General features: G+C 50.3%; 1 protein-coding gene across 2 annotated transcripts in view; it reads left to right on the top strand.

The window, feature by feature from the left end:
- The window catches only part of DNAJC11 (DnaJ heat shock protein family (Hsp40) member C11), a 73498-nt gene extending 52897 nt beyond the window's left edge, over positions 1-20601 (top strand). For both annotated transcript variants that reach the window (XM_027607798.1, XM_027607809.1), the window contains exons 5-16: positions 2273-2401; positions 3351-3473; positions 4769-4842; positions 7547-7736; positions 8341-8426; positions 8728-8844; positions 17248-17403; positions 18471-18540; positions 18990-19047; positions 19181-19323; positions 19978-20107; positions 20503-20601. In XM_027607798.1, coding sequence (XP_027463599.1) covers positions 2273-2401; positions 3351-3473; positions 4769-4842; positions 7547-7736; positions 8341-8426; positions 8728-8844; positions 17248-17403; positions 18471-18540; positions 18990-19047; positions 19181-19323; positions 19978-20107; positions 20503-20528 — 1302 coding nt within the window. In that variant the 3' untranslated portion in view covers positions 20529-20601. The remainder of the gene's footprint in view (positions 1-2272; positions 2402-3350; positions 3474-4768; positions 4843-7546; positions 7737-8340; positions 8427-8727; positions 8845-17247; positions 17404-18470; positions 18541-18989; positions 19048-19180; positions 19324-19977; positions 20108-20502) is intronic.
- The last annotated feature ends 778 nt before the right edge of the window (positions 20602-21379 follow it).

Below are 21379 nucleotides of genomic sequence, written 5' to 3'. Positions count from 1 at the left end.
ACAGCAGAGATGAATTTGCAGCAGAGACTGTGAGGACCCACAGCACCTAAAACAGTTACGTGGCCCTTCACAGAAAAGACGCCACCTCCTGATGATACCTTTCAGTAGAAGAAAAACACTGTGGCAAGAGCACTCAGACTGCCCCCTGCTACCTTCTGCTGCAGGACCGGCCCGCCTCTGTTTCCCACACATGTTCCTGTGCAGCTGCGGGCTCCCGTGCACATGACTACCCACAGCTTCACTCATGCCGCCTGCCTGCTGTACCAGACGGGCAACAGCATCTCCTACTTCTCACACCAGCTAAGACTGGGAGGGGGTGACCGCCCGGCCACCACACCAGCAAGTGTCCGGGCTGGGCGGAGGGTGGAGGGATGCTCACATTTCACCTGGGAAGAGAGTAGAGACGCAGTGGCACCCCACACCGGTAGACGAGACGGTGGAGGCTGGAGGTACCAAGTGAAGGCCTCGGCACCCAACCCAGTCTGGCTTCTTAGTTTAAGGGAACTATTGATGATGATGGTAATATTTGGTTTAATAAAAAATGAAAATTTGGATAATTGCTAAACCACCAGAAACAGTAGGGTTCAACTGGCCATCTTCTGGATAGAGCCCCTCTCCCGCGCTCCCCACGCTGACGTCCACGGACCACCCACACATAACCACCCGCAGCCACGGCCTCCTCTTGTGCTTTGTGCTTCCTTTGCTCCGGCCCCAGCGGCCTCCTTCCTGCTTTCTCACTCACGTCTTTGTTCGCGTGTCCCCTTCTCGGGGAGAAAAACACATGCTCCCACTCTGCTTTTGGGGCGACAGAAATGTTCCGTGTCATGATTGTGGAGGTTGGTTTCACAAGTCTCCATGTCTGTCAGAACTCACCGAAATGTGCACTTTAGGTGGGTGCAGTTTGTGTTATTATATATAAATTCAGCCTCAAGGGCACCTGGGTGGCTCAGTTGGTTAAGCGACTGCCTTCGGCTCAGGTCATGATCCTGGAGTCCCGGGATCGAGTCCCACATCGGCTCCCTGCTCAGCAGGGAGTCTGCTTCTCCCTCTGACCCTCTTCCCTCTCGTGCTCTCTATCTCTCATTCTCTCTCTCTCTCAAATAAATAAATAAAATCTTTAAAAAAAAAAAAATAAAAAAAAAAATAAATTCAGCCTCAATACAGTTTTTTAAAATGGGCTGCAGGGAACTGAATAAAAATGTGTGCTCAGATTTTTATATGTGGGATTAAGATATATGCCCATTTGAAAAATCTTCTGATGATTAAAAAAATAATAAACATTGATTTTCCAAGTATGAACCATTTTATATCAGTCAGCAAACTTTAGCCTCACATTTCTTGAGAGAATATGATATTCCGGGGGCGCCTGGATGGCTCAGTCGTTGAGCATCTGCCTTTGGCTCGGAGGGTCATGATCCCGGGGTCCTGGGATCAAGCCCCGCATCGGGCTCCCTACTCGACGGGAAGCCTGTTTCTCCCTCTCCCACCCCCCCTGCTTGTGTTCCCTCTCTTGCTGTGTCTCTCTCTGTCAAATGAATAAATAAAATCTTTAAAAAAATAAATTTTAAAAATTTAAAAAAAATATGATACTCTGTTTCTCATAGCTTAATTCTCAAATTAATTTTAGAAGGTGAAACAGTTTTTCAATCTCCCATTCATTCATAATTGATTTTGTTTGCACTTTTTTTTTAAGATTTTATTTGACAAAGAGAGCACAAGCAGGGGGAGCAGCAGGGAGAGGGGGGAACAGACTCCCCACTGAGCAGGGAGCCTAACACAGAGCTCAGTCCCAGGACCCTGGGGATCATAACCTGAACCGAAGGCAGACACTTAACAACTGAGCACCCAGGAACCCCTGTTTTAGAGTTTTAAGGTAGTTTTGTGATGTTAAGAGGGTTTAGAATCAAACATTAAAATGTTTAATTCATGGGGCTTGTGTCTCGGTGGTTTCTGCATTCACCGGCTAAATCTGGAGGTGATCTGTTTAGAGCCATGAAGTGGGTCCTATTTGGGCCCTAAAAATCAAGTTGTGTGGGTCTTTTTTCTTTTCCTAACACTTATCTTGTCATTTGCCTGCCAACGTGACTGGCTTCCTGACCCCAGCAGTCGGTGACGCTCTGCTGCAGTTCGGTGTGAACTGTGACATTCATGCTCCGTGGGCTGTGGGGTGGAGTCCCGCCCACACCCAGCGGACCGCCGGCTGCCAGAGTGTAGATTGTCTTTCGTTCCACAAATACCAGCCCTGCTCTGACTGCTTGTTTTTCTGCCCCAGGGGACCATCAGTGTTGGCATCGATGCCACTGACCTTTTCGATCGCTATGAGGAGGAGTACGAAGATGTGTCTGGAAGTGGCTTTCCACAGATTGAAATTAACAAGATGCACATATCCCAGTCTATTGAGGTGAAGCCCAGACACCCCCCCACCCGAGTGCAGTGAGGATCAGGTTAACGAGGCGCAGCGCACTGAGCAGCTGTGGTTTTTCTCATCTTTATTTATGAAAGGATGCAATTAGCCACTAAAAAAAATTTCCAGGCACAACCTTATTTGTTACTGCTTTGCTGACTCGTAGCAGCATGAGTGCCAGGGGGCACTTAGCTTCCAAGGTCGCAGGGCTCCCCCAGCAGAAGTGCAAGTGGTCTGTGAGAAGTAGAGACCCAGGTCAGGGAGATTTGGGGCGAGAAAGCAGACCTCCATGGGTAATTCCAAGAACCAGCCTTAGTTTTAAGGCACACTCTGTCATGTGCAAAAAACACAATATTCAGCTGAACCCAGGATCGCTAAACTGTCATCTTTCTGCCCCCGGTTTGGAGGTAGCAGTGGTGGGTGGGTCTGCTGAGGCTTATAGTTGGTCTCTGCCTCCTCAACTCTGTTTATTCTCAAGTGCATCAACCCAGAAGATGAAGTCCTAACTCTGGGAAACTTGCCGTTCTGGTGGAGCTTCCAGGTTGGCTAGGAGGGCCATGGATTCAGTCCCTTCCCCAGTGCTGGTGGCGAACAAGGACCGGAGAGTCCCAGACATCCCACAGTGAGAGGGAAGGCACATGATGAAGCCACTGTACCATCTGATGCTGTCAGTAGACTAAGAACCAGCATTTAGCCCTATCTTTCCCCTGGTTTTTTGAAATTTGCCCAGTCAAGCTTTTGCAAAACATTACCTTGGTGGCCACATGCAGTTCAGATGGCCAAGTGGGAGAGAAGTGAACCTGTTGAGGTCCTCGTGCATCCCTAGACCCTGAAGCCGTGGTCATCTGCACCTTTGGCCATACACTTGAAGTGTTTTCGTTAGACTGCTGTCCTTGTGCTTCTTAGTGCTTTGACTCATTCCTTACCAGCAAATATCATTTCCTAGGCACCCTTGACAGCTACAGACACAGCCATCCTCTCTGGAAGCCTCTCAACCCAGAATGGGAACGGAGGGGGTTCCATTAACTTCGCGCTTAGACGAGTCACTTCCGCAAAGGGATGGGGAGAGGTAAGAATGTCGACGGGCGGGTCTGTGTTATCCACTGCAAAGCCTGATTTCTGAACATTCACATTCTAAAAGCCAACCCTCAAAAAGACCTAGGTTGGCCACATCATTGTACAACAGGGTACCAGATGTCAAACTTGCATGAGGTGACTGTCCCCAAGAGAAAAACATGTCTCCTACCGGAGACGGAATCCCCTGTGTGCTGGACAGCTCAGAGGTAGGATAGAGCAGCAGGATTTCCCTTGAGATGCCAACTTAGAGCAACGCAACCTCAAGAAACTCTGCATCTTTGTTCCTCTTCAGCAGAAACCTGTAGGCTCTTCCCTTTTCCTGCCCAATTCGGAAGGCAGGTGCCGCGTCAGTGCTCCAGTCCACTGATCGGTGGCCATTTGACAGCCAGCTCTGCTGAACAAATTGAACTGCGTCAAATTAACATTGAAGAGTTGCCTTGAAAGTCACCCAGACTAGTAAATGAGGCAGCCAGAACGGGCTGGACTTCCAAGGCTGAGTGTGGCACTGCTGATGGGTTAACTCTAGACTCCTGAGGACCATCTCCAGTCACCTGTGAGAGCCACAGGCAATGAAGCAGAGCAGATCGGGAACACAAGGAAGCCAGCACTGCAGGGGAGGGGGCCCTGCACCCAGCCGCAACAGGCGGCTCTGTGGATGGCCGGGCACAGAAGCCAGTCTCCCTTTCTGACCTGAGCGAGGGAGACCATCGGAGGCCAGCGGTGTTTCCTTTGGAGGGGTCCTTTCTGAAACCTGCCTCCTTTGGATCTGTGGAGACAGTCTTCCGTTTGGGGAAGATTAGGATGAGCCCTTGAGAATCTTCCAGGCGCGCCTGGGGGGCTCAGTCGGTTAAGCATCTCTCTCTCTCTCTCTCTCTTTTTTTTTTTTTTTTTTTTTTATTTGTCAGAGAAAGAGGGAGAGCACAAGCAGGAGGGGCGGCAGGCAGAGGGAGAAGCAGTCTCCCCACTGAGCAGGGAGCCCGATGTGGGACTCGATCCCAGGAACCTGGGATCATGGCCTGAGCTGAAGGCAGACGCTTTACCAACTGAGCCACCCAGGCGCCCCAAGCATCCAACTCTTGATCTTGGCTCAGGTCTTGATCTCAGGGTCATGAGGTCAAGCTCCACATTGGGTTCCAAAATCTTCAAGCCCCTACTTTCAGAGCCCTGGCAAGGGCCAGTGGCTTTGAATTAAAAGAAGGAATTGTAACCGGGGTGCTTCCCTGAGACATGGGTTGCGGCTGTGAGAGTAAACCCCGCTAACACTCTCTCTTTTTCTCTTTTGAACAGTTAGAATTTGGAGCCGGGGATCTGCAGGGACCTTTATTTGGTCTGAAGCTGTTCCGTAATCTCACCCCAAGATGGTAAATAGAGAGAAGTCCTCTTTGATGGTCTTTGTGGATTTAGCAGACTAGAACCTGTGTATTCTTTTTGTCAAGGTCATCTGGAGTTACCTCTTCTGTCCTGAAAGGTCACCAGGGGCAGATCCTGTGGCGCTGGCGGAGAGCCCAAGCAGGGTGCCTGTGGCTCAGACTCTGGACTGGCGGGTGTGGGGAAGGGTCGTCTGCTGCTCTGTGGCCCACAGTCTCCTCCTTTGTCGGAATGAGGCTCCTGCCTCTTCACCGGGGGCTGGGAGAGCCTGGAGAGACTGGAGAGAAAGCATCTTCAGGGAAGCTGGTCAGTGGCCTGAAGTATTGATGAACTTGTGGATCATTTCTTTGTCCCCGAGAATGTGTTTTAAGTTCTGGAAAGGGTCTGTATTAAACAGTGAGGCACTGGTGAGACTGCCTGGTCATCAGCAAGATGTGCAGGTGCTGGAGGGTTAAGGGACACTCCCCCCCCCCCCAGCTCCCCTTCATCTTTGCTCTTGCAGTGACATCCCACTCGTAGAACTGTAACTTGCTGCCCTTCTAGAACCACAGAGGTGTCCTTAGTTCCCATGTTGGGTTACCTTTGTGAGCTCAGCTAAAAGAACTGGGTGGAAGGTAAAATAAAATTCTCCTTACTCTGGGGGAGAAAATAAAGGAGTCCTGGGATGGAGTCTGTGTTTGAAAAGAAAGCTTTTCAATTCCATCTGCACACCCACCCCGTCCCATGAGGTAAGACCAGTCCCTGCCCTCCAGTCAGGTAGGAAAGGCACGTTCCCAGGTGGGTGGGACATAGGGTATGGAAGGTCTTGAGAAAGTGGGTGTGGCATCTGGGACAGGTGGAGACCAAGCTTGCAAACACACAGGCTGAAGGCAGCAACAGGCACGCCCAGCCCCAGTGTGGGGGGTCATCCATGTGCGGGTGAGAACACAGCTTCACAGGCCCCTGCTGCAGGACTTGGGAGTCAGTGGGTCAGATGAGGATTTGCACTTTTAACCACTTTAGACAAAGAGTATGCATACATGTTGGCCTAACACGTTCCAAGCACTTGTCTGCGAAGGTCTGTCTCCCCTGCTGCCAACTGAGAACACAGAGTCCTGCCCCACTCCCCACACCAGCTGAGTCGGCTCCTCTGGGAGGCCCAGGAATCTGAACTTTTACCAAGCACCTAGGTCATTCTTAGATCAGGCACATTCAGGAGACACTTCACGGAGGGAAAGCTGTTGGCCATCTTGTTCTGGTTGAGCCTCAAAGTATCCAATGAGTGGTCACCGGCGAGGGGGGGCTCAGTCTTGCTGGTCACCGGCCTTTACAGGTTTGGAAATTGAATGTCGTCATCGTGCCCAGAGTTTATTAGAGTTGAGAATGCAGATGTATAAACAGGGATGCCAGTTTGTCAATGTACGGTGTCTGCTCTTCAAGGTGCCCTGATCCTAGAGCCAGGCTATTTGCAAGTCCGGACTAGTGATCACAAGGTTGGTTGGGGGTGTAGCGTCAGCCCCGAAAAAGCAGACAGCCTGTAGAGTGTTGTCCGTCTCCCAGGGCAGTGCCTGCCTTGCTGATCTCTCTTCTCTCTCTCTCTCTCGAATCAGTCTTTCTCTAGGACATGCTGGATAAAAAGACTAAGTCTTACTACTTTAATTAAACAAGGATCTCGGTCCTTATATTTTGATTCTTTTAAATGCCACTGTCTGTCTTGAAATTCTAGGGTGACTTTGGTCTCTCTCCTCCCTGCTTGCCTCCCCTGACCCCAGTGTGGCTGAAGCAGAAAAACACAGCTAGCACCCGGTGTGACTCGAGAGAAATGAGGGAACGTTTGGGTTGGGGGGTCCTGTGGAGGGGAGAAGGAAATTCTCAATTCATGGGGAATTGCTGGAAGCTTACAAAAGCACTATGATCAGAGTGCTCGTATTTGTTGTTATTTAATGGCAAAAGTGACACCTCTCGAGCTTAGGAAAGAAAGAAACCAGACTTTGGCAATCTGGTGAATGTTGGGCTATTTGCTCACCTTTTAACTTTCGCGTAAAGTGGTGTGAATTCGTCAAAATGAAATACCCCTTTTTAACCAGAAGGTGGGGCTGACTCCCTTGGAAACAAACTTCAGATGCCTTTCCAGGCAAGCGGTTTGCTGTACCAGCCTTCCAAGTGCATGGCCCTGGGTCGACACCAGAATCACGTGGGTGATCCTGAAGAATCTACTGATGCCCGGCCCCCCGCCCTGAAACTCTGACTTCATTGGTCTGGGATGGTCTCTGGGTCAGAGGTCCTCCCACTTTGCTGCACGTTAGAATCACCTGGCAGGCTTTTAACCCTCCAAGCCTGTACATCGGAATGCCGGGGCGTGGGATCCGATTGTCAGTATTTTCTAGATCAGCCAGGTGATTCCGCTATGCAGCCTTCCCCCCGCCCCAACCCTGAGGTGATTCTGACTTGCAGAAGGATTGGACCTAGTGGTTTTCAGTAGAATGGGATCAGCTGGGCCGTGCACATCAGCAGGGAGGGTTACTAGGAAGATTGCAGCAAGGCACCCTCTCACTCCCTCTCAAGGAGAGAGGCTCAATGTCCAGTTTTCCTTGTGGGGTGCCGGCTCGGGATTCATGGAAGGGAGAGTGAGCTGGGGCTCAGCCTGACAGGAAGGGGCCAAGAACAGCTGAGAACCGGGTGTCATCCAGGACCCTTTCTATCTGTATGTCCCCCCAGCTTTGTGACGACAAACTGTGCTCTGCAGTTCTCATCCCGTGGAATCCGGCCTGGCCTCACCACTGTGCTAGCCCGGAACCTGGACAGGAACACGGTGGGCTACCTGCAGTGGCGGTGGGGTATCCAGTCGGCCATGAACACGAGCATCGTCCGGGACACCAAAACCAGCCACTTCACTGTGGCCCTGCAGGTGAGGACAGAGCTGCTCCTTCGTGTGCCCCTGATGTCCCTCACCCTGGCCACCCTCCGCAGATCTGAGCACTGTGGGGGCCCTGAGGGGCTGGTTTTGTGCACACACACTCAGGGGTGTTGAGATACTGTTCTGAGGCTTCCAGGGTAGTTGTGTCCCCGTTACCCTAAAGCGAAGGGCCCCTTTCGCATCTAGTAGAAGCCCACAGAATCAGGGTGGGAGAGAGCCCGGGTTGGTAAGTGACCCCAGAGCGCAGTCGTGCACTCAGGTGCCACTGTGGTGGCCAGGGACACGGCGTGAGGGGCCCCCCACCTCAGAAGGTTGCTGCTCCTCAGCGCCCACTGCCTGCAGCTGTGTCGGAACGCAGGCTCCTTGCCTCGGAATGTGTTGTTTTCGTGCGAAGTCAGGAAACTGGGTTTTTATATGAATTCCCCCAGTTTTTAAATATTGGCCGCTAGTCAATCTTCACACTCAGGTCGCGGCCCCTGCCCGAGAGGCCTGCCCATGATGGGTGCTCAGCAGCGCCTTCCCGCAGCACCTCGGCCGCTAGCTGTGCCTTCCCTTCTCCCCCTGCCCCCCCCCCCGTTTCCCTCCATCTCCCCAGCTTGGAATCCCTCACTCCTTTGCACTGATCAGCTATCAGCACAAATTCCAGGATGATGACCAGACACGCGTGAAAGGATCGCTGAAGTAAGTCCTGGCCGGGCTGCTCGGCAGCAGGCCTGCGGCACGCTGGGGACAAGGTCCCGCCGGCAGAGCCGTGCGCGTGAGACGCCCGCCCGAGTCTGCGACACTGCCCGAGCGCTCCACTGCCCCCGCCTTGAGGAAGGACTGCACCGCTGGCATGCTGGCGTTGTCCTGCTCGCTGACCGGGGTGTCCGTCGTGACCCACTCGTGGGGGTGGGGGAGGGCAGGAGGGGGGCCCCGTGGGGACCGGGAGGGACGGAGAGCCGAGGGGCCCCCCCGTGCTCAGGCCACACGCTCCCTGCAGGGCGGGCTTCTTCGGGACGGTGGTGGAGTACGGAGCCGAGCGCAAGATCTCCAGGCACAGCGTCCTAGGCGCCGCCGTCAGCGTTGGAGTCCCTCAGGGCGTTTCTCTCAAAGTCAAGTAAGTGGGACTGGATCTTTCTGGCCAAGGATTATGTGGCAGCTTGTAAGTCACCTGGCTTCACCCGCGTTAAGGATGAAAGAAACTTTGCTTTGTAATTTTGTTCTTAAAGATACGGTTGCGTCTTAGGCGTGTAGGCCAGTGTCTAGGAGTCCGGAAGCCTGGTGTGCACGGAGGGTCTGCGTCCCTGCCGGCAGGGAGCCTCCACCAGCCGACTGCCTCGCTCCCTTCCCCAGGCGGCCCTGATGCTGGCCCCGCACGCCCACTCCTCGCCACCGCTGCCTGCACGCGTGATCGCCCAGGGCGCCTCAGCATGTCCCCCGTACCTGTTCCCACCTGCACAGACCCTTCTCCCCTGCTCCAGTGGCGTGCCTTCCTGCCTGCCGGCCTCTCTTTGCCGTCTGCTTACCTCGCTGGCTGGTTACTTGTGTATGGGGGCATCACGGTGGGACCTGGTCCTCGTCTGTGTGGACCCCTCCCCAGGTGGCCCCATCGGCCTGCTGGATTTGAAGCACCTTCCTGCGCTGATGACGCTCACATTTATCGCTCCGGCCTGGCCCGCGCACCAGACCTCCAGCCCCTGTATCCTCCTTCCTCTTACAAATCGCTGCTTGGATCTCCACCAGCATCTCAAACGTCCCATCTCAGCTCCCGATGCTTCCAAACCTGCTCTGCCCAGAGCCTCCCTCGGTCAGGAGAGCCCCAGCCTTCCAGCTGTTCTGTGGAGTTGGCCTTGGTCACTCTTTTTCCCACACACCAAAGTTAATGCACCTCAAAACCATCTCAGCTGTCCTCAGAATGCAGCTCCTGAACGTGACCGCTCCTCACCCGCTCTCTGCTCCCACTGTCTGGGGTCTGAATTACTGCAGTACCTCCTGACCCATCTCCTTCACTCTCCACACATGCAGGACCTTTGAACGTAAGTCAGTGTTGTCGCTCTCTGCTTAAGGCCTCGGTGACTCCCTCAGTCCCGGGCAAAAGCCAGAGCCCTTCGGAACCCTCTGTGATCAGAACCTCACTTCCTGCTCACCCCTCCTCTCCCATCTGCCTCTTCTCACTCCAGCCACCCTGGTCTCCACACTGCTCCAGACAACAGTGACCCCCCTCCTGTGACCAGACTGTGTACTTGCTGTTCCTCAGTCCCCAGATGCCAGCATGGCTGATTCCTTCGATTCCCTCAGGTCTCTGCTCAGATTTCACCTAATTGCCAAAACCATCCCTCGTCACCCCATAAGAGCAGTACCCCTCACTTTGCCGCAGGGAAACCCTTTCCATTTCCCTTGTTTACCCTCCACTGCACCATCTCCCTCTGATCATCCGTCCACCTCCCTGGCCCTCATCAGAAGCTCTTTAACTGTGTCCACTGTATTCTGTACCGCACTCCTGGAGCAGGCAGTTGAGAGAGCTCTGGGACATAACAGAGGGATGGACAGAGAGACAGAAGGAGGGAGGGAGAGATACAGAGACAGGAAGGAAACACATCACCCCTCATCGCAGTTTGGAGATGAGAGCCAAAGCAGGTCACCAGGACCAGGGCCACATCGGGCCTCTCTCCTCTCAGTGATCTGAGCACCCCTGAGATTTAGTAAGGGGCATACACACACACAGATTGTCTGCATTCTAATACCTTTTATTCCCAAATTGGGACCACTAACGAGACACAGTTTTCTGATTCCATTCCTGTTGTGAAATACTTCTCCCGTGAAGATATTGCAGGACATAATCTGAATTGAATTTTCATCCCAAGAATGCCACTCTCCCTCCTCGGAAAGAAACATTTTCACCTCAGCCGAGTTCCCCATGTCAGCAGGCTGAATTGTCCAGATCGTATTGCCATATAAACCGAAGTTTTCCGGAAGGCCCCAGAGTTCAGCAATAACAGATGGTCTTTGCTAATTTTCTCTTATATTTCTGTTTATTTGGCGAATCACAGTAATTTTTGAATGTTAAACCAACCTTATATTCCTGAGGAAAACTCTACTTGATCGTGACATGTAACACTTCTTATATATTGCTTGATTTCATTTGCTAATATCTTCCTAAGGATTTTTCTATCTGTGTTTATAAGGGATGCGGATTGTAATTTTCTTTTTTTTATTGTGTGTTTGTCAGATTTTGGAATGAGTTATGGCAGCCTGATAAAATGAGTTAGGAAGTATTCCTTCTTTTTTTTCTGAAAGGATTTGTGTGAAAGTGGTTTGTTCCTTTTTGAGAGAGCGTGCACATACACAAGCAGGGGCAGGAGCAAAGGGGAGTGGGGGAGAATCTCAAGCAGACTCCCCACTGAGCGCAGAGCCCAACATGGGACTCCCATCTCATGACCCTGAGATCATGACCTAAACCGAAATCAAGAGTCAGATGCCCAACGTACTGAGCCACCCAGGCGCTCCCAAGAATGGTTTATTCTTCAGGTTTCATAGAATTCACCAGTGAAATCCGTTGAGACTGAATTTTCTCTGTAGGAGGGTTTTTGTGGGGTTTTTTTTTATATAATTTATTTATTTGATGGAGAGAAAAAGAGAGCCAGCACAAGCAGGGGGAGCGACAGAGGGAGAGGGAGAAGCAGACTCCCGTGCTGAGCAGGGAGCCTGACATGGGGCTTGATCCCAGGACCCTGCGATCATGAACTGAGCCAAAGGCAGTTGCTTTACCAACTGAGCCACCCAGGTGCCCCTGTAAGGAGGATTTTTGATAATGGATTCTTTAAGATATATATACACACACACCCAGGGATTTTTCAGTTTTCTCTTTAATCTTGTGCTAGCTTTGTTACTATGTTTTTTTCAAGGAATTTGTCCATTTTGACTGTCGAATTTCCTAGCATGAAGTTGCTCATAATATGCCCTTACCCTGGGGCACCTGGGCAGCTCAGTCATTGGGCCCCTGCCTTCGGCTCGGGTCATGATCCCAAGGCCCTGGGATCGAGCCCCGCGTCGGGCTCCCTGCTCCGCGGGAAGCCTGCTTCTCCCTCTCCCACTCCCTCTTGGGTTCCCTCTCTTGCTGTCTCTCTCTCTCTCTAATCTTTAAAATATATATATATAAAAAAATAAAAATAAATATATAGATATGTCCTTACCCTTTTAATGTCTGTGGTTCTCTGTAGATGATCTCTGTCCTCATTCCTCAATCTGGTCATTGCTGTTCTTTCTCCCTTTTTCTTAGCCAGTCTGGATGGGGCACTTACCCTTTCAAAGAACCAGCTTTGTCTTTGTTATGTTCTCTGTTGTTTATCTGTTTGTTATGTTCTCTATTGTCTTTGTTATGTTCTCTATTATCATTCATTGATTTCTGATCTTTTTTTCTTCTTTCTCCATACTTTGGTTTCACATTGCTGCCTTTTCTAGATTTTTAAAGCCCAGCCTTAGGTTATTAATTTGAAACCTTTCTTCTTTTATATTATAAACATTTAAGGCTTTTTTTTTTTAAAGATTTTATTTATTTGAGAGAGAGAGAATGAGAGATAGCACGAGAGGGAAGAGGGTCAGAGGGAGAAGCAGACGCCCTGCTGAGCAGGGAGCCCGATGTGGGACGCGATCCCGGGACTCCAGGATCATGACCTGAGCCGAAGGCAGTCGCCTAACCAACTGAGCACCCAGGCGCCCAACATTTAAGGCTTTAAACCCTGTTTTACCCCATCCCACGAATTTGGAGATGTATCATTGTCATTCAGTTCAAACTATTTTCTAATTTTCACTTTTGGAAATACATTGCTTAATTTCTAAATATTTGGGTTTTTCTGTATATCTGATTAGTGATTTCAGTTTAATTTCATTTTGGTCAGAGAACATATTCTGTATGATTACAGTCTTTTTAAATATATCGAGACTTTTTTATAGCCCGTGATGTAATTGACCCCGGCAGTCATGCACTTGAAAAGAGCGTGTATTCTGCAGTTGTTGGGCATGGGTTCTGTGAATACCAACAGTCAAAGTCGTTGACAACATTCATCAGAAACCAGAAGTTCTGTGACTTTATTGACTTGGACCAGATTTCTGTCAGTTGCTGAGAAAGTAGTGTTAAAATCCTCAGCTATGAGTGTAGAATTCTCTGTTCCTTCCTTTGTCAGTTGTGGCTTCATGAGTTTCATCTCTAGTCGGGCTCTTTGACTTGAAGTCGGCTTTATCCGATACGTATGGCTACTGCAGGCTTCTTACGCTGTTTCTGTGGTTTATCCTTTTCTGTTTACATTCAACCTGTCACTATGTTCATATACACGGGGTATCTCATAGCTTATATCCATTCTCACAGTTTCTTGCTTTTTAATTAGAGTGTTTGGTCCATTAATATTTTTTTCTTTTTTTTAAGATTCATTTATTTATTTGACAGAGAGAGACACAGTGAGAGAGGGAACACAAGCAGGGGGAGTGGGAGAGGGAGAAGCAGACTTCCCGCAGAGCAGGGAGCCCGATGCGGGACTCGATCCCAGGACCCTGGGACCATGACCTGAGCCGAAGGCAGCCGCACAAGCAACTGAGCCACCCAGGCGCCCCTTGGTCCATTAATATTTATGTAATTATTGGTATGGTTGGATTTAGGCCTGTTATTTATGATATGTCTTCTATTCTTCCCTTCTAATTTCTTGTTCTTCTAACCATCTTCTGTCTTCTCTTACTGAATATTTTTAGCGTTCCATTTTGATTTACCTATTGACTTTTTAGCTCTACTTTTTTTTTTAAGATTTTATTTATTTATTTGACAGAGAGAGGGAACACAAGCAGGGGGAGTGGCAGGCAGAGGGAGAAGCAGTCTCCCCACTGAGCAAGGAGCCTGACATGGAACTCGATCCCAGGACCCTGGGAATCATGACCCAAGCCAAACACAGATGCTCAACCAACTGAGCCACCCAGGCGTCCCCAGCTATACCTCTTTGTGTTGGGTTTTTTTCTTAGTGGTTGCTCTGGAGATTACATATTGTTAACCTTTTATCATCTGTTTAGACTTCATATTGTATTACTTCATATAAAATGAAAGAACCTTGAAAATCTCTAGGGCCATTTCCCCTTCCCATGTTCTTTATTCTGTACTTTCCATATGCATTATAATTACACACATTATAATCCCCACCAGAGTTATGTAATTCTGGCTTTAAATAGTTTTATATGTAGGGCGCCTGGGTGCCTCAGTTGGTTAAGCGACTGCCTTCGGCTCAGGTCATGATCCTGGAGTCCCGGGATCGAGTCCCACATCGGGCTCCCTGCTCGGCGGGGAGTCTGCTTCTCACTCTGACCCTCTTCCCTCTCGTGCTCTCTCTCTCTCTCATTCTCTCTCTCTCAAATAAATAAATAAAATCTTTTTAAAAAATTAAAAAAATAGTTTTATATGTATATATTTGTACATATATATGTGTTAAAGAAATTAAGAGGGGGAAAAGCATGTTTGCCCCCCCTTTTTTTTTAAACCATTTCCAATGTTCTTTATCCCCTCCTAAAAATCTGATTTTCCTTCTGCTATTTGTTTCTTTGGCCTGAAGAACTTTCTTCAGCTTTTCTTATAGTGTAGGTCTATCAGTGATGACCTTAGTATTCTTTTTTTTTTTTAAGATTTTATTTATTTATTTGAGGCAGAATGAGAGAGGGAGAGAGTACATGAGAGGGGGGAGGGTCAGAGGGAGAAGCAGACTCCCTGCCGAGCAGGGAGCCCGATGTGGGACTCGTTCCTGGGACTCCAGGATCATGACCTGAGCCAAAGGCAGTCGCCCAACCAACTGAGCCACCCAGGCGCCCGACCTTAGTATTCTTTACCAAGAAAGTATCTCTAGTTTTTCTTTATTCTGCTTTTATATCTTGTTAATTTATTATATTTTATCTAGATGTATCATTTTGTTTTTTATTTTGCATTATATTAACCTAAAATAATTTCATTGTGGGCATTCCTACCCCAGAACTAAGCTGTTATCATTGCTGTAATTTTTAAAGTCAAGCTTTATTGATGTAAAATTTACATAAATTAAAATTCATCTGTCTTATTTTGCAATCGTGGGAGTTTTGACAATCCCGTAAGTCATGTAACCACCACCACAATCAAGATACAGCACATTTCCATTGTCCCCCATAATTGCCTCCTGGCCTTTGTGAGGTCCCCTAGGCCCTTGGCCACTGGTCTGTTTTCACTCCCTATATTTTTGCCTTTTTCAAAATGTCATATAATTGGGATCATACAATGTGAAGCCTTTTGTGCTTCTTTCATGAGCATAATGCATTTGAAATATCTCCTTATGGTTGCATACATCAGTAGTGTATCCCTTTTTCTTGTTATTTGGCATTACATTGTGTTGATCCACCACAGTTTATCTGCTTATCAGTTTACAGACAATTCAGTTATTTCCAGTTTTTAGCAATTACAAATAAAGCCAGTACACATTCACATACAGGCTCGGTGTGAACGTAAGTTTTCATTTCTCTTAGGTAAATACCTAGGGGCAGGCATGCTGAGCCAAATGGGAGATATGTGCTCTCCTTGATAAGAAAGTACTTTCCCCCCAGCAGCCTGAGAGAGCCCTGTGGCTCCTCACCCTCACCAGCCCTTGCTACGGTCGTCTTGTGTGCTCGGGCTGCTCCAGCAGGCGTGTGAGTGTGTCCCACTGTGGTTTCGATTTGCGTCTACCTGATGTCCCAGATGGTGAACATCTTTCCATGTGCTTACTCGCCATCCGTATCTTTTTTTGTTAGTAAAGCCTTCCTTCAAATCTTTTGTCCGTTTTATTATTGGGTTGTTTGGTTTCTTACGTTTTGAGTGTTCTTCAATTCTGGAGTTGCTTTTCTTCTGAAGGCTATTGTCCCTGAGTACGGAATTCAGGGTTAACAGATCTGTGCTTTCAGCACTCTGAAGATGTTATTCTACCAGCTTCTGGCCTACAGTCTTTCTGATGACACATCAGTGGTCATTTGAATCATTATCCCCCTGAGTATGATGTCTTTTTTTTTTTCCTACATACTTTTTGTTTTGCTTTGGTTTTGGGTTTTGTTTTTTTTTTTTAACTTTTTTTTCCAGCAGTTTGTACCTACAATGTACCTACATGTGGTTTTTGTTGTATTTATGCCACTTGGGATTTGCTAAACTCCTTGCATCTGTAAATTTATGTCCCACATCAAATTTGGAACTTTTAGGCCATTCTTCAAATCTCAATTCCTGCCCCATTCTTTCCTCTCTGGTGCCCTAATTACTTACCTCTAAACCTCTTGATATAGTTCCAGCGGTTTCTGAGGCTCTGCCCATTTGCCTTCAATATTTTTCTCTTTGTTCTTCGTAGTGGATAATTTCTGTTGATCTGTCTACAAGTTCACGGACTGCTCTCACCTCCAGTCTGCTGTTAGAGCCCATGCAGTGAATACTGTCTTTGGGCATAAAGTAGCGCCCTAAAATCCTTCCTTCCCTGCTCGTTCCAGTGTCTGGGTCATCTGGGGTCGGTCTTGGTTCGTTAGCTTTTTCGCTTGTTGTATACCTAGGTGTGTAGAGTCGTTTGTATTGGGTATTGTGAATAGTACAGTGTAGAGGGTCTGTATTCTGTTACAATTCCCAAAAAAGTGTTCATTTTTCCTTTTCAAAGGTAATCAACTTGGCAGAAGTCAGACTGTGAACTGGGACTCAGTGTGGCAACAGCTAGAAGAGCACAATTACTTCACCTGTAGCCAAGGCCACTGATAGACCGGGATCGGCTGGGGATTTGTGCCACATTTATACAAAGAACTTGGGGCTCTGATTTCCCTTGTTGGGGGACCCCCACTTCCCAGCTGCTATGATTGCCTCAGACTCTGAGCTGTGGGTGTTCAGTCTCCTAGGACTGCAGATTTCTTTCCAGTGTTAACCATCCACACGGTAGCAGCTAAGACTTGCCGTTGGGCTCAAAGCTGTCAAAAAAAACAGGAAACCGGTGTGTTTGCACGCTCCAGACTCTGAGCCCTCCTGTGTACCCGCTGGCCCGCTTTGCTCTCCAGTCCCCAAGAGTCTTTGTTGCTTGTGGCCTGAGTTGACAGTGGTTACCTGTGGGATGGCTGGTCCAACAGGAGCCACTCAGCCATTACTAGAAGCAGAACCTCCTTAATCTGCCAGCTTTGGAAGTCTTCACCCACTTTTTTCGACGAGATAAATTGAGGGCGGAGAGGTCTCTGTCTCCAGGACCCCGGGAGGTGCCCACTCCTGTCTTCTAAGACCACCTTCACTCTGGACAGGTGGTAGTCACTGCTTTGCCTGTGAGGTTAGCTGGTAGGGGACCTTTCTTCTGTCACAGACATCAAGTCTAGCCGCTAAACTTTGGCATAGGGACCAAAAGGTGTGTAGATTATGAAACCAGCTGTAACTGGCGTTCTGTGTATCTGAGCATTCTCGTCCTGTGGCTGAGACCTCTGTTACCCTTCCCTGGAAACCTGACTCATCTTGGGTGTTCTGTTTCGTTTTTGTTTTCAGGCTGAACAGGGCCAGTCAGACTTACTTCTTCCCTGTTCACTTGACGGACCAGCTTCTTCCCAGCGCCGTGTTCTATGCCACCGTGGGGCCGCTCGTGGTCTACTTTGCTCTTCACCGTCTGGTCATCAAACCGTACCTCAGGGCTCAGAAAGAGAAGTGAGTTCCTAACATGTCACGGGGACATCAGTAAACAACTCTGTGCCTCAGTTTTCCTGTCTTGTAGATGGATATGATAATCGTAGAACCTACTCAGAGGGTCACTAGGAAAATTAATTCACGCACGTGAAGCCTCAGCACGGCGTCCGGCCCATGGCGGGCGCTCGGCCGGTGCCGACTCTGCTCCTTAGCGGCCCTGCTGCTGGGCCCCCTGCACTCGTCCCTCCTACTTCCAGAAAGGGTCCGAGCTAGTTTACAAAATTGTGCAGACTCTACACCATGACCACAAGAAATAGAAAGGCCCCCGTCCTCATTCTAACCATTTCTTTTCCTGGCACTGAGTTTGACAGGAGTGGGTTTGAGTTCTTACACACAGGCGTGCATTAACCACAGTCTTGGAAGTTACAGAAACGTTCATTTATTTTGCAGTTTCTTGTAGACAATACACCGGGGGATAGCATTCCATCTGAGAGGTGGTTGAGATTCATTACTTACAGCAGTCTGATGTAGTAAGTCACTGAGCTCAGAGAATCTCCTCTTTGGGGCCCCTCCAGTGTTTGAGTCCCTGGAGTTCAGGGCCCTGCTTCCCCAGGAGGGAAGAAGGAAGAGTGTGCAGGGTCAAGGCTTCCGACGGGACAGGGCTGCGCTGCCCAGAGTCCCAGTGCTTTGCTACGTAAGAAGAAGGTATATTTTGTACCTAAAACAGTAAACATCGTCCCCACCTCAAGTGTTCTATGATAATCCCAGAAGGTGGCCTCCCCTGTGGTATTCAGCTCTCCGATCCCTCACTGCTGAGATTCCTGTCGGGTGGGGGCTGCTTCCCACGGCAGCGGGCCTCCTGTGTGCTTCAGTGAGGAGGTGGGGAGAGCCATCGAGGGACAAAAGAAAGGGAAGCCACAGAGGCCCGAAACGAACAGATTTGCTGGAGATTGGCTTGGAAATATTTGCTAAAGCTCCAGAGCTAGGAATGCAGGGAGAGCTCACACTGTTCGCTGGGCACAGGTCCAGCGACGCGCTCTGTTGTGTCAGTCCGCACTAACATGCGGCTTGTGTTTTTCTCGCTTCAGGGAGTTGGAAAAGCAAAGGGAAAGCACAGCCACTGACATTCTGCAGAAGAAACAAGAGGCAGAAGCCGCTGTAAGTGCTGCGCGGACGCGTCCCCGGAAGTCCTTCTGCTCTGGGTGACTCCGGCCACACGCCTCTCACCGGGGCTCGGGGATCACGGCGCCCTCTGCACGTGGGCCTCAGGGGCGGCAGCTTCAGTGGTCATCTCGGTCTTTCTAATCCCTGCGGGATACAATACCAGGACCTCCAGGCCCGGTCCTGAAGATGAGATGCAATTACCCTCAAAAGGCGTAACAGGGTGTTTCTAAGTACCGGAGGGCCCTGTCTGTCCTCTCTTCCTTCCCTTTAAGTGAACCGTTGTTAGGTGACAGAACAGAAGTACCCAGCATAAATGCAGGGGTACCATTGGGTTCTTTGTGAACAGAGGAGGGGCGAGAATGCAGCCAGGCTCGTGGCTACAGCTGAACCAAGAGGCAGAGCCCAGGAAGGACCCTGACAGTGGCCCTCCTTGTTCTTTGCAGGTTCGGTTGATGCAGGAATCTGTCCGAAGAATAATTGAGGCGGAAGAGTCCAGAATGGGTGAGAAGGCCTGGCCTCTCTCGGGGCAGGGTGGGCGCTGGGGGTCTCAAAGGGGCATAGCGCCCCTGCGGTCCGGCTCTGCGAGGGCTGCCCACCCGAGACCCGCCTCTGCTCAGACTGGGTCCATCTTCAGGGCTTATCATCGTCAACGCCTGGTACGGGAAGTTCGTCAACGACAAGAGCAAGAAGAGCGAGAAGGTGAAGGTGATTGACGTGACCGTGCCCCTGCAGTGCCTGGTGAAGGACTCGAAGCTCATCCTCACAGAGGCCTCCAAGGTACGGGGCCTGCCCGCGGGGTTCAGACACGAAAGGCCTGTGTGGAGTGGGGGCGGCCTGGCACCTCGGCATGGCCCTTTCGTTGTGGTGGAATCGTTCGTGTCGCTGGCACCGGCTTGGCCTGCTGCCCAGCACCCGCGTCACAGTCTCACCGGAGCTGTTCGCGTCATCCGTCCCCGCAGCAAGGATTTCCTGAGCACCTACTGTGTGCCAGGTAGGGCAGCGAACAAAACATACGTCCCGCCTTCAGGGAGCTTACGTTCTCCTCACTCCTTGCCTTGCTCTAGAGTGAGTGTGGGATCTGTAGAACGTTGGAGGCTCATGCGGGAGCGCAGGGTTGGGGACGGTAAAGGCAAACTAAAACGCAGATCAGCTCAGGCCAAACCCCTAGCTCTCTCAGGAGTCCTGACGGGGCTTCTGTGAAGACAGGGGTCTCTAGCGTGGGAGAAAGGGTCTTTATTGCAAGGGAAGCCTAGGACTAAACAGGCAACTTTTCTGACAATCTCAGCTCCACGGTGTGCATCTTCCGTGCACGGCTCCTGAGGGAAAGTCAAGGCCCTTGCACGCTGATCCTCAGCTGGCGGCAGACGGCAGTGGTGCTGGGCTTGAAACAACGGTCTCGGGCCCCGGGGAGTAAGACTGTGTTTGTTACAGGCGGGGCTACCTGGGTTCTATGACCCGTGCGTAGGTGAGGAGAAGAACCTGAAAGTGCTCTACCAGTTCCGCGGCGTCCTGCACCAGGTGATGGCACTGGACAACGAGGCGCTTAGGATACCAAAGCAGTGTGAGTAGCTGTCCCTTTGCAGTCACCTGCCCTGTGCATGGACCAGGGGGAGGCCCTCAACCGCTGACGGGGACGGGGGACACCAGAGTGTGGAGTGACAGCTTCCCTGTGTTACCCGCCTGGGAGCGAGTGACTTGCTCAGAGCCCGTGATGGGATGCCCTGAGGAGGGGTGGCGGCCGCCCTTCCCAGGTGGGACTCCAGTGAGCTCTTTGCTTGGAAACTGCAGCTTGGGTGGCTGGGCCGGAAGCACACCCAGCTGCTTCTGTATGTTCCAGAACCGTTTGACTCTCTGCAGCTCGTACTCTGCCTCTGGTCAGGTGATGGCTGAACCCCTTCAGTGGAAGAAGGGCATGGAAACAGTTGCCTTTGGTACAGTTTGTCTTGTCTTTCACAGCTCACAGGATCGATACAGATGGATAAACTGCTTGAGAAACCAGATTTACAAGAGGCTGCAAAAAATCCTTTCCTAGGAGTCTACAAATTCAGAAGCAGGGAAAAAACCCAGACATCAGATGTGTTTATTTTCTGTTATTCCTAAAGAAGGTGGTACCGTATCAGTCATGTGGAGGGGCACACAGACGCCCCGCTTTCATGGGGTGCTGTAGGTAGGACTGAGGCAGCCCCACCTGGACCAGAACCGCAGCACGGCCTGTGGCTGTTTTCCCAAGGACCATGTCCCTGGAGGGAAGGGCCCTGGGCCCTGGGCCCCTAGGCTCCTGAGCCCCGCGTGCTGACTGCAGCCACCCAGTAGCGCTCCGTCTTGAGGTATTTATGGAACATCCTGCCCTCACACATAGGACTGTGAACTACTTTTCCTAAAATCCACACTGAGCATGGAAAGCAAGGAAGTTGTTCTCATGACTCCAGAACAAGTGAGCGTCTGTTAGTCAACTTCCCAAAAACCACTTTTTCCTGCTGAAATATTATTCAGTGAAGCTGGAGAGGATTGTGTGGGTTTATAAATCTGCTTTTTATCTGAGAACGAATGGTTTTGGAAATTAGTGTCTTTTTTCCCCCCCCTCCCAGAACTTCTCAAATCATTCCACTGGCACGTGGCTTGGGACAGAGTAGTATAACCCCCCGGTCCCAGGGCCCAGCCCTGTCACCGGTCACTTCCTCCCAGGGGCCACCTGTATCCTTGTGGCAAAAGGCAGATGTGAGCTAAGCCATGTCCCTTGCAGCCCGCCCCCCCAAGGCTCAGCCCGACCTGCCTCTGCCCCCGCCCCCCCCCCCCACACACACACACTGGAGCCCAGAAACGGAGAGACGCT

Source organism: Zalophus californianus, chromosome 4, assembly GCF_009762305.2.
Source record: "Zalophus californianus isolate mZalCal1 chromosome 4, mZalCal1.pri.v2, whole genome shotgun sequence".
Lineage (NCBI taxonomy): Eukaryota > Metazoa > Chordata > Mammalia > Carnivora > Otariidae > Zalophus > Zalophus californianus.
The sequence above is the reverse complement of the archived record's forward strand: the minus strand, read 5'-3'. Positions and strand labels throughout refer to the sequence as shown.